We start from the raw sequence: 17815 nt of genomic DNA, 5'->3' as shown, positions 1-17815 counted from the left end.
TCTTTCAAAGAACCGATTTAAAAGAACGATGCCGCTAATTACCGTATGATATGATTACTTATCTCGTCTTTCCTGACACCCCGGCTGTTTATTATCGAAATTGATTAATAAGGTTGTTAATTCTTATTTCTTTTTTACAACTAATTTTGTTGCAGCTATAATGGAGCTCACTGAGAAGCTAAATAGTCCACCAGAAGGTTTTTTTAGGTGAGTTGGACCAAAAGCGTCGGTTCTCCGTTCAATGAGTCGAAATGGACGGTTATTCAGTGGTTCAGTCTGATTCATGAATCACTCTGGTTTTGTGAACCGGTTCAATTGATTTATTGAAAACAGCCGATAAAAGTACAATTCGCTGCAGTAGACTCCATTTATACTATATAACGTATGTTATGGTCGCAATAAACATGGCAGATCAGATTATGTATCAAAGTAAATAATAATAATAGCCAGTAATATTGACACTACAGATGGTTCGTCTCTAAACAAAATAGGACTAAGTTACTAACTTACCATTTAGGCTAACTGTTTCATTATTACATTTGACAGTTTAAACTAATTGATCTATTTTCACGTAGATAGCTACAGTACATAATGCTTTAAATTATTGAGCATTATACTGTGACACAGTAGTAGAGCGCAGTGTCTGAACTGATCTCAGATCAGTGTTGAGCGTCGCTCGCATCTCGCGGCTATACACTGACTGACTCCATTTTGTGTGAAAGGGATTGTTCGCACACGCACTCATTCAGAGGAGAAACATTAGACAGAGGTATGTACCTGAGACAGTGCATCTTCACATTTGTCTGAATTCAGCTTTTAAGGGTTGTGTTGTTTAACCGACTGTTTTGTGTAATGATTCACCATTTAATGAGTTCTCTTTGGATGTGGGTTGTGGTTCTTGAAGGCCCTCTAGCCTGCGTCGGTGTTTGACGCTGGAATAATAACAGCATCGTGATATTACGGTTGATTTTACCTTGTTTGTATTTGTTTTAAAGAAGATGAGCGGTTGTCGTATATTCATCGGTCGATTAAACCCCTCTGCTCGGGAGAAGGACGTCGAGCGGTTCTTCAAGGGTTATGGAAGAATCAGAGACATTGACCTGAAAAGAGGCTTCGGATTTGTGGTACGTTTTGCCTTTCGTAAACAATTTCATCAAATTTCAGATATTGCAACAGCATGCTGTTTGTGTAGCATTATAATTACAGTGACTTAAGCTCTTGTGATGTGTGCATGTAACGTTAGGTGTGCTACCTCAATAATATATTAATAGCACATGAGCTGTTTCAAAACCTAGTCTACAATGGGCAGCGTTTTTAAATAGAAAGCTCTCCTGGTTTTGAGACAGCCACGTAATGAAGTCTTCATAATTTCAGGTTATTAATAGGCTATATAGGCTACTTTTTATTTTAATACTATGTATTTTCAAATTCACGACCATTCAAAAGTTTTGGGGAACCCAAAAGCTGCATTTATTTGATCAGAAATACAGTAAAAATATGTATGTTGTGAAATTTTTAAAATATCTATTTTAACATATTTGTAAATGGTATTATTCCTGTGATGGCAAAACTGAATTTTCAGCAGCCATTACTCCAGTCTTCAGTGTCACAAGATCCTTCAGAAATCTTTGCTGTCACTTTTAATCAATTTAACACGTCCTTGCTGAATAAAAGTATTAATTTCTTACTGACCCCAGCCTTTTGAACGGTCATGTATATAATATTGTCAAATGAAATTGCAAGTTTGCAACAATAAACTGAGCAATTAACAAATGTAAACAAAAATGACTTCTTATATTAATCTGACAAGAAATTAGGAGAAATAAACTAAAGCTCAATAATTAAGCCTAAAAATTAAGTGCCTATTTTTTCAGGAATTTGATGATCCAAGAGATGCAGAAGATGCTGTTTACGAGCTTGATGGGAAAGAGCTCTGCAATGAGAGGTATAATTAAATTCAGTGCCTATAGATGAATATCAGATGATGTCACCAACGTCTCCTCACTGACGTCACTCACTTCTAAAGCTTGTCTGCCGCCATCTTGAGTACCTGATTCACGTCAGTCGCAAAGGAACTAGCTAGCTATGCCTTCAATGTGTTGTGCGGTGGGGTGCAACAACAAAAAAGGATACCCCAAAATATCCTTTTACAGGCTACCTCAGGACGAAAGGTAGTTTGTGGCTCACGCACAGTCTTCACTCGGACGCGCGCTTCAGTGTGGAGAGACTCTCTATTCGTTCCGGTGAAATTACGAAACAAACTGCACACAAACGTGTCCCTGCCTGATATACAACCACTGATAAACATAATCGCTTTTGGTGAGAAAAAAAAAAAAAAAGTGCGGATTAGAACCCAGAACCTCTGACACGCTTGGCAAAAGTTCTGCCCCTGGACCATTTAAATACACGCTTAAAATAGTTGGATCAACATATAATATCATTGAATGCCAGGATTGGTAGTTCGGTAGCAGCGGACAGATGCTGGAAGTACACGTCAGGTATTGTTTAGGGATCACACCCTAAAGATATTATTTTTTGAAAGTAGCATTTCTTTTCATGGCAGTCGAGGTGCGAAATGTTGTCTTTAGTAGCCATTTACTATATACGTACGAATCTGTAAATGGTAGCAAGCTAGCTAGTTAATGCTTGTCAGTACCATAGACAGTACTCGGTAGGTACTCAAAATGGCGGCAGTCAACTGGAAAAAGAGCGGATGACGTAAGAGGTCACGTGACTGATATTCATGTATTTGTATAGTGGTTTTCACAACACATTGTTACATATTAGCCTTGGAGGGACTTGAGACTGCGCTGATACATGTATGATAACTTTTTTCCTGCAGAGTGACTATTGAACATGCCCGTGTCCGCCTGCGTGGGGGCCGAGGTGGTGGTGGTCGTGGGGGCGGTGGTGGAGGTAGTGGTGGCGGTGGAGGACGTTTCCCTGGTCGGTATAGCCGTGGCTCCCAGGACAGCCGGAGGTAGGGGTCAATCTTTGTTAAATACACTTTGTTATTACACATTAACATTATAACGTTATATCTGGGTTGAGTTCCCTTTTGTTTGAATGAAATTAAAGGAGAACTCCGGTCAATTTTAACATTGAGCTAATTTTTTGGTCAATTTGGAGTGCTGTCAAGACAGAGAACAACGACAAAAATCTGTGTTGCCTACACCGTGTTATCCTCTTTTTACCTGTATTTACATCCTGTTTTCGGTTGAAGTCCAAAGTAGTCGATTGCCGAGTTCACGCGCGTGATCATAGGTAACTAAACCTATGCGCGTGAACTCGACAATCGACTACTTTGGACTTCAACCGAAAACAGGATGTAAATACAGGTATTTGCGCTGGCTGAAATAACATCATTTTTATCCATTTCTTTCACATCTACTGCAGTCAGATTCACCCGTGTTCACTCTGAAGGAATCACTCACATGACCTGTGCACTTGTAATGACACATCAAGGATGTTAAGAGGCTAAAAGCAGGTTTAAAACTTGCCCCATTGAAGTTAACAGGGTGCAAATTTTAAAAAGAGGATAACACGGTGTAGGCAACACCGATTTTTGTCGTTGTTCTCTGTATTGACAGCACTCCAAATTTACAAAAAAATGAGCTCAATGTTAAAATTGACCGGAGTTCTCATTTAATACTTTTATATAGAAAATATAGATTTCATTGATTAAAAGTGACAGTAAAGTCATATTTGCACAGGTAAGGTTGTGTAAACATACAATGTTTAGTGTTTTGTAGAAATCAAGTCAATAACTCTTAACTGTTTCACCTGTCAGGAATCCTCCACCGATGCGCACTGAGAATCGTCTCATTGTGGAGAATTTGTCGTCAAGAGTCAGCTGGCAGGTGAGCATTCATCAATTTCCTGTCATGTTTTGGGGAGTCAGTTGATTTCCCAAACACTGCAAATAACACAAAAAAAGGAAAAAAAGGAATCCTTCATAGATAATTAGAACATTTAGAACATAGAGTTAAGTTGATTTATTACCCAATTAAATGTAAATCAATGGCAGAAGTTGTCATTCTGAGATTACTTTCAAATTCAAGGTCATATAATACTGAGGAAACAGTAAGGTTAAGTCACTTTGCCTCTGTTTTAACCAATTGTTCACCCCTCTATTTGCCAGCCTGACTGTTGTGTCGTATGGAAGAGCTCGCTAATGGTGGAGTTAACCCCTACAGGGTCCCTCTCTCTGGTTAAGCCACTCCCATTGTGTCCCACGCCTAGTTGACCTCCGCCGATCGCACGAGAGCTCTCTGAGAGTGATGCCCTCTCGCTCTAGACGCAGCGGCTGCCGCTACAAAGCGCGGTTTGTGACGGTGCCGAGCTGAAAGAGAGAGAGAGACAGAGATTGAAAGCGAGAGATCGAGAGAGAGAGAGGGGCAGAGAGAGAGCGTGTGAAAGAAAGAAAGAGAGCGAATCTCTGGCTTACGCAGTCAATCGAGGGGTTCGGTAATTTGAGAGGCTTCGATCGGTATACTCACCCACCCTGCTCTCTGGTGGTCCCACACACGTGGCAGAGGATAAAACAGCCCGATGGGTACGTTCCCAGGTATTAGTCTATAATCTCTTCCTCGCTGTTTACGCTCGGTGCCCTTGAGGGGACGGCACAAATAGGGTACGATCGATGGAGGGAGGCCTAGTGCACTTCCACACTGTATGCCCTTGTGTTTTGGTAAGAATGCATTTGCCATGTAAATGTACATTTTACTAAATGTGGGGCCCTTTTTTTACGAGCCGCTCCACATAGTTGCTCTGCTAGTCTTGAATGTTGTAGTACAGGGGTCCGGGAATGTCACAGCATTGCAAGCCAAAATATCCATGGTCAACATTGTTCCCTTGATCACTACGCCACCACTTTTTGTTCTAGTGCTAGTTAATTTTGGCGAAGAGACACAGAAGTCTTTGTGTTTGCACATTTCAGAAGCCGGTGCTAGCATCACAAAGCTTTAAATAGAGAGTCAAAAGAACATGAAATAAGGCCGATTGGCTGCTTGGCTTCGCTTTTTGTCACAGCATTGCAAGCCGAAATTTCCCAGGTCAACATTGCCCCTTGATTACTACGCCACCACTTTTCATTCCAGAACCCATTTATTTTGGTGATGTGCAAACACAAAGTCTTTTGGGTCTCAATGTTTGGGCATTTCTCAAAACTTTAAGTAGAGAGTGGCCACTTGGCTTCGCTTTTTGTTGGTTTCAAATCTATCCGTGTGCTGCAGTGTTCTTCCCTTCAACCATTTTAATGTTTATATGTAGCATATTGAACATGGGCCAGGCTTGAGCAAGATCTGAGAAGTTCTCGGACCCCAACTTTCATAGTTAATTTACCCTGATACTTCATAAAACGTGTAAGTGCGCTTATCTAAGTTACCTAGCTAACACAACATGCTGCTGTACTGTGTGTAGGATTTAAAGGATTTCATGAGACAAGCCGGAGAGGTTACTTTTGCAGATGCCCATCGGCCAAAGCTTAATGAAGGGTGAGCTGGCTATTTTCTTTCTTTTTTCATTTTTTTTTCATTGAATTCGATGAATTACAGTAACTGTAGAGATATGTAATGTTAAATGGTTGAATATCACAATGAAGACAAATAATGGATTGAATCTAAATTGATATCGCATTACTTTTTGAATGTTTTATGTAATACTTTTATCTTTCTACAGTGTGGTTGAGTTTGCCAGCCATAATGATCTAAAAAATGCCATGGAGAAGTTGTCTGGGAAAGAGATCAACGGAAGGAAAATCAAACTTGTTGAGGCGTCCAGGAAAAAGTGAGTTATTTTTGTTTTTAGCATGTAATAATAATGTTGCCAATATAAAAAATGAATATAAAAAATTAAACTAAATAAATAAATATAAGATTTTCATAATTGCTACAATTATTTTATAACTAATACTTGTTCAGTATCATTCAAAAGTTTAAGGTCAGTATTTTTATATATATAGAGAGAGAGAGAGAAATTAATGTTTGATTGTTTTTACCGAAGATAGTAGACAGTAAAGACATTTGTTACAAAAGATTTCTATTTCAAATAAATGCTCTTTTGAACTTTCTATTCATCAAAGAAACATGAAAAAATGCATGAATTACAGAAAAACAGTGATTATAATAAGAAATGTTTCTTAAAGCATCAAATGCTGACATGTGACACTGAAGACTGGAGTAAAGGTCCTTGCACACTGAGTCCGAAATTCGCATCCGAAATTTTCGCACGTTAAAAAATAAATACGACCTCACGTTATGTCAATCACGCTTGCACACTGCCTCCGAAACTTTCGTCCGTCAAAAAAAAAATCGAATCAGGTTCGATTTTCTGCGTTTTTCGCGTCCGTAGCAAACGTTTTGAATGGTGTTTTGACAATTTAGAGCCACCGAATCACGAATATTCACGAATACTAAAAAACGCATGCGAAAATTTCGGACTCAGTGTGCAAGGACCCTAATGGTTGCTGAAAATTCAGCTTTGCCATAACAGGAATAAATAAACATTGTATTTGTATTTTGAATTAAATAAATGCAGCATTGGTGAGAACAATAGATACAAATATATATTTTTAAATCTCATCAACCCCAAACTCTTGAACAATAGTGTGTAGATAGATTAATGAATTTATTTTCCTCTTGCTTTCTCTTGTCCTGTAGATCCAGAACTCGGTCTCGCTCAAATAGCTCATCTCGATCTCGGTCTCGTTCTCGTTCACGAGGGCGATCCGCATCGCGTTCTCGTAGCCGCTCCCGTTCCCACAGCCCCAAATCACATAACCACTCAAGAAGTCGGTCCCGTTCAGCCAGTCCCTCTCCCGTGAGGCCCAAGGAAGCAGCGCGTGCTGAATCGGCATCCCCGCCGACCCCAGCGCAGCGCCCCCCGCCGTCTCGCTCCCCGTCCGCTGACAGCCGTCATTAGATGCTGCCGCTGCTGCACTGCGTGATGAGGGAAGCGGCTGATGAAGTTTATCGCAGCAATATTGTCCCACCTTTGGTCAATTTAGGCCTCTCTCCATGCCAGTGTTTTCACAGCTCTGTTGCTAATTTAAAGGTATTTGACTGGAGAGTCCATTTAAATCAGGACTATACAGCTATTTTTTGGTGGGGGGGTTTTTAAGTTCTTGTCTCAAATGTTTTTTTTTGTGATTATTTTTTTATCACTACATACAGAGTGAGGTTTGATTTCTGCTTTTTCTGTCGAGATTCTTTAATTGTATAAACATATTCATGGACAAACCATTAAATATGATTGTTTTCAATAAGTTTGACCCTTTGTTGTGTTCTGAAGATTTGTAATTAGGGTTTTATGAATAATGCAAATTGTTTGTAATGTAGATGCTTGAATTGTAATGAAAGAAGTCAAAGAATTATCTGAGTTCCCTTCACGCTGCATGAATAAAGAGATCTTGTTACACATTTGTGAATCCATGTTTTATATACCAGCCTGTTCATATGTACGCATTTGTTTTCTCATTGTGTATACACATTTTAATGAATGATTAAATTTAGCTTTTTTTTGCCATGCATTTTCTCATTCTTTTTTTTCCACAAAAGGGGATGAGATTTTAATATGCCATATTTTCTATGTATTGTAAACTGTCTCATGCTTAGGTATATTTTTTTCCAGATCATGTTGAATCAATGTCTGGCTTTGTCTGGATATGTTTTGATGCATGGAATATAACTCACGTTTCTGTACCATGATATAAATATTAATTAAATGTTTTTGAACGTTTATAAAGTTTGTGTAGCACTGTAAAAAAAAAAAGAAGAAAAAAAGAATAATAATAAATTCCCCAAAAAGCTGTTAGTAATGAGGTCAGTCGTTCATCTGAAAGCTCAAAAACATTACACGTTAGACATAAATGTTAACTCTACAATACACATTTATTGTTAACATGAAGGTATTATTGCAAGTTGCAACTTTGTTTAAAAATTCACACTTGAAAGGTGTTTAAAAAAAATAAGCATCAGTCTCCTTCAAGATGTCATTTGTTCTCTGCATATTTTGTTTGAGGTCTTAGATATGTATTGAATAGATTTATTAAATGCCTATGGTGATATTCAAATAAAAAACATGGCACCTGCTTCAAGGCAGCTGAAAAAGCAGTCACGTTTGTGCTGTTGAGCAACCACATACAATTGGACACTTTGAAGAAACTTTTCAGGCTGATTCTGTTGTTTTTCAAGTAGGAAGAAAAAAAAAAGTGTACTTTCTGCTCCACGGTTTATCTTTCACTCTTTCTTTGTAGCCCCAGGCAGCACCCACTGTACTTTGGCCCCAAATTCCTCGTATTTTTTCTTTCTTTCAACTCTGGGATCCCCTGTTAGGGTCTGTTAGTTTCTTCAGCTGCTCTTGTCACTGTTGTGCTACACTTATGTTTTGTGTAAGAAAAGAGAAATAGTTCATTTTAAGAGTTACAGTGTAATACTTAATTTTTTAGGATTTGTAATTTTTTGTCTTTAGAAAAAAGAAAAAAAAAAGACTGATAGATTGACTGATTGGTAGGTAGGTCGAATTACCATCCATGACAACTGATCAGTCCTCCAGAAATGTAGTTCTGTAAGTTCATAATATTGATGTACCTTTTGGGGTGGTTAAGATAATGTCTGCGCTCATTCATTTAACAATTTAAAATTTCTAATTTTCGCTACAGTTTAAATAGGTATGGAAGATGTTTTTATTTGACTCTAGCTGGCAATATATTTATTACATGGCTTGGTTGAATTCTAATGTAGAATACGGTGTGTTATTTCTTGTTATACCATGGTCTGGGTGAATACTCGATTCTGATTGGCTGCAGGGTGTCCATTAAAAAGTGATAATGGACACCTAGGAAAGGCGTCCTGTCAATTTGCCTGATGACAGTTCTAAATGATTGCGCTGGCTCAAACTCACTGATCAACTGCTGCGGTCGGGTCGCTGTGGCCACGTTGCTTGGCAACGCCTGTATACGGGAGATATTAAATAGTGCGCTCGACTTAATAAATAAAAACCCTCACGATTTTTACTCTAAAACACATTAAAGTATTATTAATTGATTAAATATTTCTTTCTTTCGTAAGTAACCATGGTATAAGCGGGGTAATGCCCTTCGAGGTGTCCATTATCAGGTTTTAATGGACTTCGGCGGAGGCAACCGGACGGTTCACAGACCTCTGCTAAGTATAACACCGTTGCCATGAAAAACAGAGCGTTGCTATGGACGCAGGATTCTAACCGTAGGGACGGGACGGACTATTTTCTTTAGCGGAAGCAACACAATCGTTTTTAAATCAATATTTTGTGTCAAATTATTAATTTATAATAATTATAATTATTAATTTATTTGGTAGGTAGCCATGTAATAAGCAGGATAATGTAGAGCGAGGCGGTTGTATAGCGAATACAACCCCGACAGGCAGATCAGGACCCCGACGCGAAGCGGACCTATTTTTATTTTACATAAAACGGGTCAATAAACAGTGTGTTCTTACTGTGAAAATGAACCCACTATAATATGACAATATGCACTGTTATCGGTACACACAATTCCTGCACACATAACCTGAATGAAAAGTGCTACTTTTTAAACTTATACTAGAAAATAATAATAATAATACTCCAGTACTAAATTCTGAAAAGTTCTGTTTTATTAGGGTATGACTATAGTTTATTGTATTATGGCACTAAAACAATTATTAGTGTCTGACTGGAGGACAGTACAAAAGAACAATTAGGCTCTACAGTCAAATTTGTTATGTATTTTAGAATGTAAACAAAAAGCATTTTAAAACTGTCCATTCAGTTCTATACTTACTATACAGTTTCGATTATGAACTCTTCTATTAAATAAAACTAGACTAAAACCGTACAGCATATAGTGATGATGTCTTAAAATTGCTTTTTCATCTTAATAAGCACCCTCAGATGTCACTGTGTCAGGGTCCATTAGTTTCTTCAGCTACTCTTTCCACTGCTGTGTGCTCTTGTGTCTCTGTGTAAGAAAAGAGAAAACAGTTATTTTTAGAATTTATAATACTTATAATAATTTTAAAATAAGCACTATATCAATATTTAGGTTAATAAAATAGAATTCTACCACTTTTAATACTTAGATAAAATAAGTTAATAAACATTCTTCTCAGAAGTGTACTTTCATAACAAGTTTAATGGACTTCATGTACCTTTTTGGGATGGACTCAGCTTCTGAATGCATCTGAACAGGACTATGAAAAAAAGAGCCTCGACTATCTGGAACACAATGTAGAGGACGGGAAAGAAATACAGCTGACCAATGAGCTCAGCAGGGAAGGCCACCTTCAGGATTGTGGAACACAGTTGGATGTTCTGACAACCTACCTCCACAGAAACAGTACGTCTGCCACTGAGGACCAAAACAAATGAACATCACGCTTGTGAAAAATGCACTGTGACTGTAAATCAATTGGTTGACTATCTTGAGAACGGATTTGCACCTTGGCCAGATACAATTCAAATTCATATTCTGGTGGACATACATACGGTGCATTCATCCTGAACAGAGTGGACAGGATATATCCACATGTGAATCCAATCAATGGCATCAATGCAGCTGTGGCTACAAGTTGAGGAGATAGCACCGTGAAAAGTTTTCCTCCATCAAATATACCAGCAAGAACACCAATGACAACACTGGAGATCAGCATCACCATCAACCCAACCTACAAGCCAACAGGGAATAAAGCAGGAACATAGTTTAAGAATATGCTTATAATTCATATAATTTGTCTGTCATGAAGATGGCATGTAGCCAGAGGATTCATCCTTTACAATACAGCAGATTGTGTGGTTGAGCAGCATAAAATGTTGATAAAGCGATGTTGTTTTTTCACAGCATGTAAGAATTACCATAATTACAAGATGACAAGTCAGAGCTTAACTAGTTTACAAATTGTAATTGTGAGTCCAGTGAGGGTATAGACACTTGGTAGCCATAGGTTGGAATCTCATAATAACTGTAATTCTGCATATATGTGTGTTTCCGCGTTCAAGTCTGTTTGTGTTGGGTATTTTTTCAAGTGATGCTTAAATGGATCAAATGGGTGGAGCTTGACCTAAAAGGTTAGGGTTAGAGCATGTGGTACTCACTTAAGAGCCAAGTTATGTCAAGCTCCCAGTCTCTGGACGTAATGGGTGAAGCTTAACCTAGTCCAGAGGCAAACTTTTTCAGATTTCAGTCTATAAATGTGTAAAGGAATCAGTCATTTGAAACACCACTGCCATATGCTGCTGGGAGACACACAATGGTTCTGTTTTGGCTTTGTTTAGCAAAAACACAGTTAAGAATGATAACTATTATGATAAAGTGAAAGTGATTCTTTGCCATTGTCATAAGAGTTGTGGTGTGGTGCTTATAATGATTATTAAAACTTTATAGTTCCCTTTCAATATCAGTCTTTCCACGTTTCGTCATCCTATAACACTATGGGGAAACACCTTTCTCCTAGAAATACTGAATCCCTGATTGGAATAATGCATTGCACCTCAATAGCCAATGGCATTCAAGCATGCGAATTAGGGGCGGGAACGTCTCCTTTATAATGCAGCGCTGAATTACATTTTCTCATCGCCAAAAATGGATCACACATTGGCTGATCCCCTTCCGGTGGACGAAGATGACTATTAAAACCTGTTCTATCTGTGCGGGACCCACCAAGCTTGAGCTCCACGAGTTGTGCGTTTTCTGCCTGGGCGGAATCCACCATTAAGGGTTCTATAACGCTATCTCACGACCAATACGTACAAATTCGTACGAGTGAGTAAAAGGTGGCTAATTCGGCTAGTAGACAATTTGTCTAAACCCCAGGGGTCAGGGGTAGGTCATTCGTACGAATTCATATGAATTGGGCAACTCATAAAATATGTACGATTTAGCAAAAATCATATGAATTCGTACGAGTGAGGTTGTATGAATTCGTACGAATTAGCCACCTCGTAAAATTTGTACAAATTGCCGTGAGATCGGGTTGGGTTCTTACTGCCCTCACTGCGATGCCATGAGGATTCGGATAGCCCTCATGTAGAAAGAGCATCTGGCACCTCCCCTCGGCTGCTCTTCCGGAGCCACAGAGTTCAATGGTGAGTTTACGCCGGCTCAGTGCCCGTGTGCCTTCAATAGTGTAATAAAATGCGTTAATGTTCTTCCTCTTCCTCACTCATATTGGCCAGTGGAGTAGACTATATCTGTGGACCTGAAATATGTCTACTCGGAGCTATGGCACTGGTAAATTGTCTTTTACACAAGAGTATTGGATGGCGACTGTATGCCCTCCATGCTCAAGTATACAGACACAACAGTTGGTCACCATTATATTCATTTCCAACCCGGTCCATCGAGATAAGGAAGGACCTCTTTCAAGCAAATGGCTTAATCGGCAATCCCAATCCAGAATTGTGGAATCTGCACATCTGGCCGCTTATCAGAGCCCACCAGCGTTAGTTACTCTGCCTCAGCGCTTGCTGAATACGATTACTGAAGCAAGGGCTCTTTCTACAAGGCGCCTCTACACTCATTAACGGAGAGATTTTGAGCGCTAGACTATAGTGCAGCTCAAGGGAGGAGAATTGCTCAATTCCAGTCCTTCAGTCCTTTTTGCAAGAGCGCTTGGATAGAGTGGCTGCATGCCTTCTGCGCTCAAAGTATATGCTGCTGCTTTGTTATCATTTTACAGCGCGGTTAACTGCCAGATGGTTGGCAGGAATGACCTGGTGGTCAGGTCAAGGGAACGAGATGTTGCATTCATGCCGTGTTACTTATGCTCAGGGATTTTTGTGAGTGCCTTATTTAGTAGATTCTGAGGAAATGTTGTTCCCGCCACTAACTTGCGTGCTTGAATGCCAATGGGGTGCAATCAGGCTTCAGTATTTCTAGGAGAAAGGCGATTCCCCATAGCGTCATGGAATGACGCAACATATCGTTCCCTCTTTTTAGGGAAGCGAGGTTATGTTGGTAACAAGAGATGTTATCGTTCTAGTTATCCTTGGTGTAAATGGGTCTTAAATTATTTTATTTCAATAATACTCCACGTGGTCAGGAATTTCATGTGATCAAGGACAAAAGATTTCCCCACATAATGTTAGCTTCTTGTTTGTTCAACTGTTGAATCAGTGTCACTGTCATGCTTCAGGTCAGGTAGCTTCCAAACAGAACGAGACAGTGCGTATCATACATAACACGAACAACACTGGACAAGGACTGAAACAAACTGAAGGACATACATAGAGATAATTAACTAAATGAAGACAGCTGTGCTCGTTAAATGAATCTCCATGACAACAGATAATGGAGGGATATAGAACCAAGGAAACACAGGAAACAGGTAACTGAGGAATACAAAATAAAAGTCTATGAAAAAATTAAACTAACTGAACATAACTGTTACAGTCAAACGTATTTATTGTGTGTTAACAGACCATTGATCTGAGAAACATAGGACCCATTTTAATGTGTTCATCATGTGCCATATATTAATCTGGGGAACACAGAGCCCTGAAACATAAGACTCTGGCAACATTACAATCTAGAAATTGTTCAAGTATCCATGCATGAATTATCACACACCTGGATGATGATCTTAGAATACTGGGGCACTCTGTAGTTGATCAGGACCCCAATACCGCAGGGCACCAGGATCATAATCAGGGCAACAGTGATGCCAGTGAAAGGAACATACTGCACCAGGTTTGAGAAACCCTGGCTGTACAGGAACAGCAGGAGGGGCATCATACCCAATCCCAGTGCTGTGGAGCACGTAGTCATCACAACACTGAGAGTGAGAGAGAGAGAGGGAAAATAGTTAAATTAAGAAATAAGAAGATACTTTGTGCAACACTGCCTTCCATATCGACAGACAAACTTCTATATTTTTCTCTACTAAAAAACAATTCCTGTAACTAAACTTGGCACTCTAGTGGTTTAAAAACAAGACCGCATGCATTTTGTGGAAGAACATTGTTTCGTTTGTGCTTCGGTTCTGAGTGACTGTGCGGATGAATGATTTTGTGGCACCTGCAAACACATGGAAATCCCACAATAATGTAATCTGAGCATGTAGGTGGAATATTTTATGCTTTTATTTTGCATAAAATGTCTAATTGGAAACAGTGCTATTTTTGAATTAATGATGTTCACTGATTCTTGAGATAAGGGACAAAACATGTTTTAGATGTTAGTTTTTGTTTTTTGTTTGTTTCTTTATGCTACTTTTTCCAGAACAAGGCCAATATATCAAAACTTTCATTTTGTTGATACCGATACCTGTTTTTCATTGCATTTGTAATTTTTTAATATATAAATCAAAAGAAAATGAACTATATTCATTGGTTTAAATAGTTTAAAGCTTCAGTTTTTTTCAAGCTTAATTATGTCTGTTAAAATGTATTGTAGCTTCTGTTACTTTCATTGCTCTATCGTATTTTATCTTTTATTTAATAGCACAGCGTATATTTAGATCTGCTTTAACAGGGCTCAATACTAAGGATTTTTTCTTCTCCTTCTCTGATATATCCATTCTGCTCTCTGTTTGCTCTGTTGTCGTTGTTTCTTTGTCACAAGCACTGTACTGTACACACTGCATGGTGGCTATCGGATCATTTTAATGAGTAGACTACGAGTACACGAACACAGTATTGGCCCGATGACGATACTGGTATTGGTGCACCCCTAGCAACTACAATATACAATATAGGATTTTCATTAATGTTATTAAAGTAGCTATTACTACCATATTACATAATTATTATCCAAATATATATGAAATAATTCCAGCAAGATGTTTTATGCAATAAATGAAAGCTCTGTTAGTATGAAATATATATAATTAGAAACTTTAATGAGAAAACCATTGGAGGGATGGCTGCAGCAGATCAGTGACAAAAACATCCTGTTTTGCTTTGTCTTTCCTCAAAATTGAGTTCTACAGTAAATAATGAAATTAACAGCAATTATTTTATTTTTTGAGGATTTTTAAATAAAAATGCTGTATAGGTTTAACAAATAAAACTCAAATTCCAAATACCAAGGAACACTCTAGGGTATGCAAACATCTTATGCAAACATCTGGGCTGAAGAAAAAAACCCCACCTGATTTGCTGATTGTCAGTGATCTGTTGCTCAACTGGCTAAGCAAACGATTAAAGGGACATTTTTGCAGGAGATTTCTCAATAAGGTTAAGCTAATCTTTTTCCCTGTTTTACTATGGGACAGTATTTATTGTCTCAAGAATTACCTGAGGTTCATGTCTCCCTGAAGAGCCAGAGCAAAGATGTTTGAGAGGTTTCCTCCCGGACAGCATCCACAAATTAGCACAGCTAAGGTCTCCATAGGACCTAATTGAAACAGCTTTGCTAGGCAGAAGGCTGTGAGGGGCATTATACCAAATTGAGCCCCAACTGCAATCGCCACCCCTTTGGGTCTGGTGAGATGATTCTTGATCTTTGAGATCTCCATTGTGCAACCAAGTGACACCATGGTAATAAAAAGAATGACAATTAAGGCCGAGCGGACGACCATGTCCACACTGTCACTGAATCCAGAGCCATTTGTAGTGGTAGTGTTTACATTCCTGTCAAAGCTTGAAAAATTGTATTCGATGGTTGGATTGATAGTGACTACCATTTTTGAGATTGTAGTTTTTTTTTTTTCATAAGCTGTGAGATAAGAGAAAGGAAGTTAAAGTGTCAAATAACATTTAAGATATCCGATAATTAATAACAACAACAAAGTTTTTCAAAGTTGTTAAAAGTATGTTTTTTTTTATGTAGATAGATAATTCTCAAGCCTACCTTTGATTCATGTAGTGCTTCAGTGAATAGGGTTCTCTAGTAAGCCAGAATGAGCAAGTGAGAGAAAAAAAATCTGTCCTCTGCTCTGGTGCAGTTGTTTTTCCCCCAACTTGTTTGTTCATTAACCCTTTAGGGTCTTTAGAACTGATTTAGAACTGGTTTCACCTTATTTACATTTAATATAATGTAATAATTTCTGAACACAGACAGATGTACACGGCTCAAAACTGTGTACGCCACAGTTAAAAAAATAACAGTTATGATCAAACACGAATATATAGATTTAGTTGTTAGATTTAAAAAAAAAAAGAGAACATAAAAGGAAAATATACTCCTTTGCAACATAAAGTCAATCTTGTGCACAATTTACTTTTTCTTGCATATAATGTGCGGGGCTCCGTAGTACTATCTAGTACAAGTTTCAAATCTAAAATCTTTGCAAGAGTGTGATTCTCGTGTTCTTTGCTACCCACGGTCTGTAACCACATCCTACACAATGCAATGCACAAGATGCCAATGGTTTCAAGAACTAGAACCAATGTCTTCCAGAAGAACAAAATATTTAGTTCTCTCTGGTGCTTCGTCAGTGTAAGCTTCACATCGAATACTTCTATAATAGCCTATTTCTAGTAGCGTTTTCCCCCACTCTACCCTAAGTTATGGCCAGTTATGATCATTAACATTTATACATTTGAATGAATGAATGAATGAATGAATGAGGCATTTTTATAGCGCTTTCATATGTACTGTACACCCAAAGCGCTTTACAATCATGTCAGGGAATCTCTCCTCAATCACCACCAGTGTGCAGCATCCACTTGGTTGGCAGATGCTTTTATCCTTTTAGACACTTTTATATGTTTTTATTATATTACATCATGTTATATTATATTAGGAACGGTGATTAAAGACCATTTTTTTTATTATTATTTGTATATTATATACAACATAAGACTGGACCAAGAAATGGATGATGCAGCAAAATTAGCTGTGATTGCCCAAAAGGGCATTGATTTTATATGTATATATATATATATATATATATATATATATATATATATATATAGAACAATTCTGCCATATTGCCATCACCTGGCACTACGACGACGAGACCCTGAAATCGCTGTTCTGGATTGGGGCCAACTACCACCAACCTGTACACCTCCCACACACCTCAAAACTTGACTGGAAGGAGGCCATCATCAGGTGTCTGAAGAGCATCTGTCCCTGATCCGGGACACAGCCAGACCCAGCCCACGACCACCCTCGACCGCAGAGAATTCGCTAGAGCCCCCTGCAGACAGAGAACGACCACCCACAGTGATCAGTGAGCCAGAGCCCGAAGAGGAAGGGACAGCGTCGAACATCGCCCCGGAGCCGAAGCCCCAGATTGAGTCTGTGGTAGATCTTTTCTTCTTTCGCACCTGACTTAAGTCTACCTGGGTCTCATCTACTAATCGACGTCCCTTAACGTCTATCAACGTTAGTTTACCTATATCTGGGTCTCGTCTCGTCTTACCTATTAGTTTACCTGGGTCTCGTCTACAATCGACGTCCCCGAAACGTCAACAATCGACGTTAGTTTACCTATATCTGGGTCTCGTCTACAATCGACGTCCCCGAAACGTCAACAATCGACGTTAGTTTACCTATATCTGGGTCTCGTCTACAATCGACATCCCTGAAACGTCAACAAACGACGTTAGTTTACCTATATCTGGGTCTCATCTACTAATCGACGTCCCTGAACGTCTATCAACGTTAGTTTACCTATATCTGGGTCTCGTCTACAATCGACGTCCCCGAAACGTCAACAATCGACGTTAGTTTACCTATATCTGGGTCTCATCTACTAATCGACGTCCCTGAACGTCTATCAACGTTAGTTTACCTATATCTGGGTCTCGTCTACAATCGACGTCCCCGAAACGGCAACAATCGATGTTAGTTTACCTATATCTGGGTCTCGTCTACAATCGACGTCCCCGAAACGTCAACAATCGATGT

General features: G+C 38.8%; 2 protein-coding genes across 2 annotated transcripts; one reads left to right on the top strand and one right to left on the bottom strand.

The window, feature by feature from the left end:
• Positions 1–189: 189 nt before the first annotated feature.
• Positions 190–7418, top strand: srsf5b (serine and arginine rich splicing factor 5b). Its single transcript, XM_081377846.1, has 8 exons — positions 190–769; positions 996–1124; positions 1875–1945; positions 2843–2980; positions 3791–3860; positions 5422–5495; positions 5680–5787; positions 6660–7418. The coding sequence occupies exons 2-8, from the start codon at positions 999–1001 to the stop codon at positions 6919–6921; spliced, it is 849 nt and encodes a 282-aa protein (XP_081233972.1). The 5' UTR covers positions 190–769; positions 996–998; the 3' UTR covers positions 6922–7418.
• Positions 7419–9923: 2505 nt separating this feature from the next.
• On the bottom strand, positions 9924–15641 carry slc10a1 (solute carrier family 10 member 1; the record flags this gene model as incomplete). Its single annotated transcript, XM_081378985.1, has 5 exons — positions 9924–9979; positions 10170–10369; positions 10507–10685; positions 13586–13790; positions 15253–15641. 5 exons carry the CDS (start codon positions 15639–15641, stop codon positions 9924–9926), a joined length of 1029 nt encoding a protein of 342 aa, XP_081235111.1.
• Between the last annotated feature and the right edge of the window lie 2174 nt (positions 15642–17815).

Source organism: Scardinius erythrophthalmus (assembly GCF_964197995.2).
Source record: "Scardinius erythrophthalmus genome assembly, chromosome: 11".
NCBI lineage: Eukaryota > Metazoa > Chordata > Actinopteri > Cypriniformes > Leuciscidae > Scardinius > Scardinius erythrophthalmus.
Note: the sequence above shows the minus strand (reverse complement) of the source record. Positions and strands in the feature narration are given on the sequence as shown.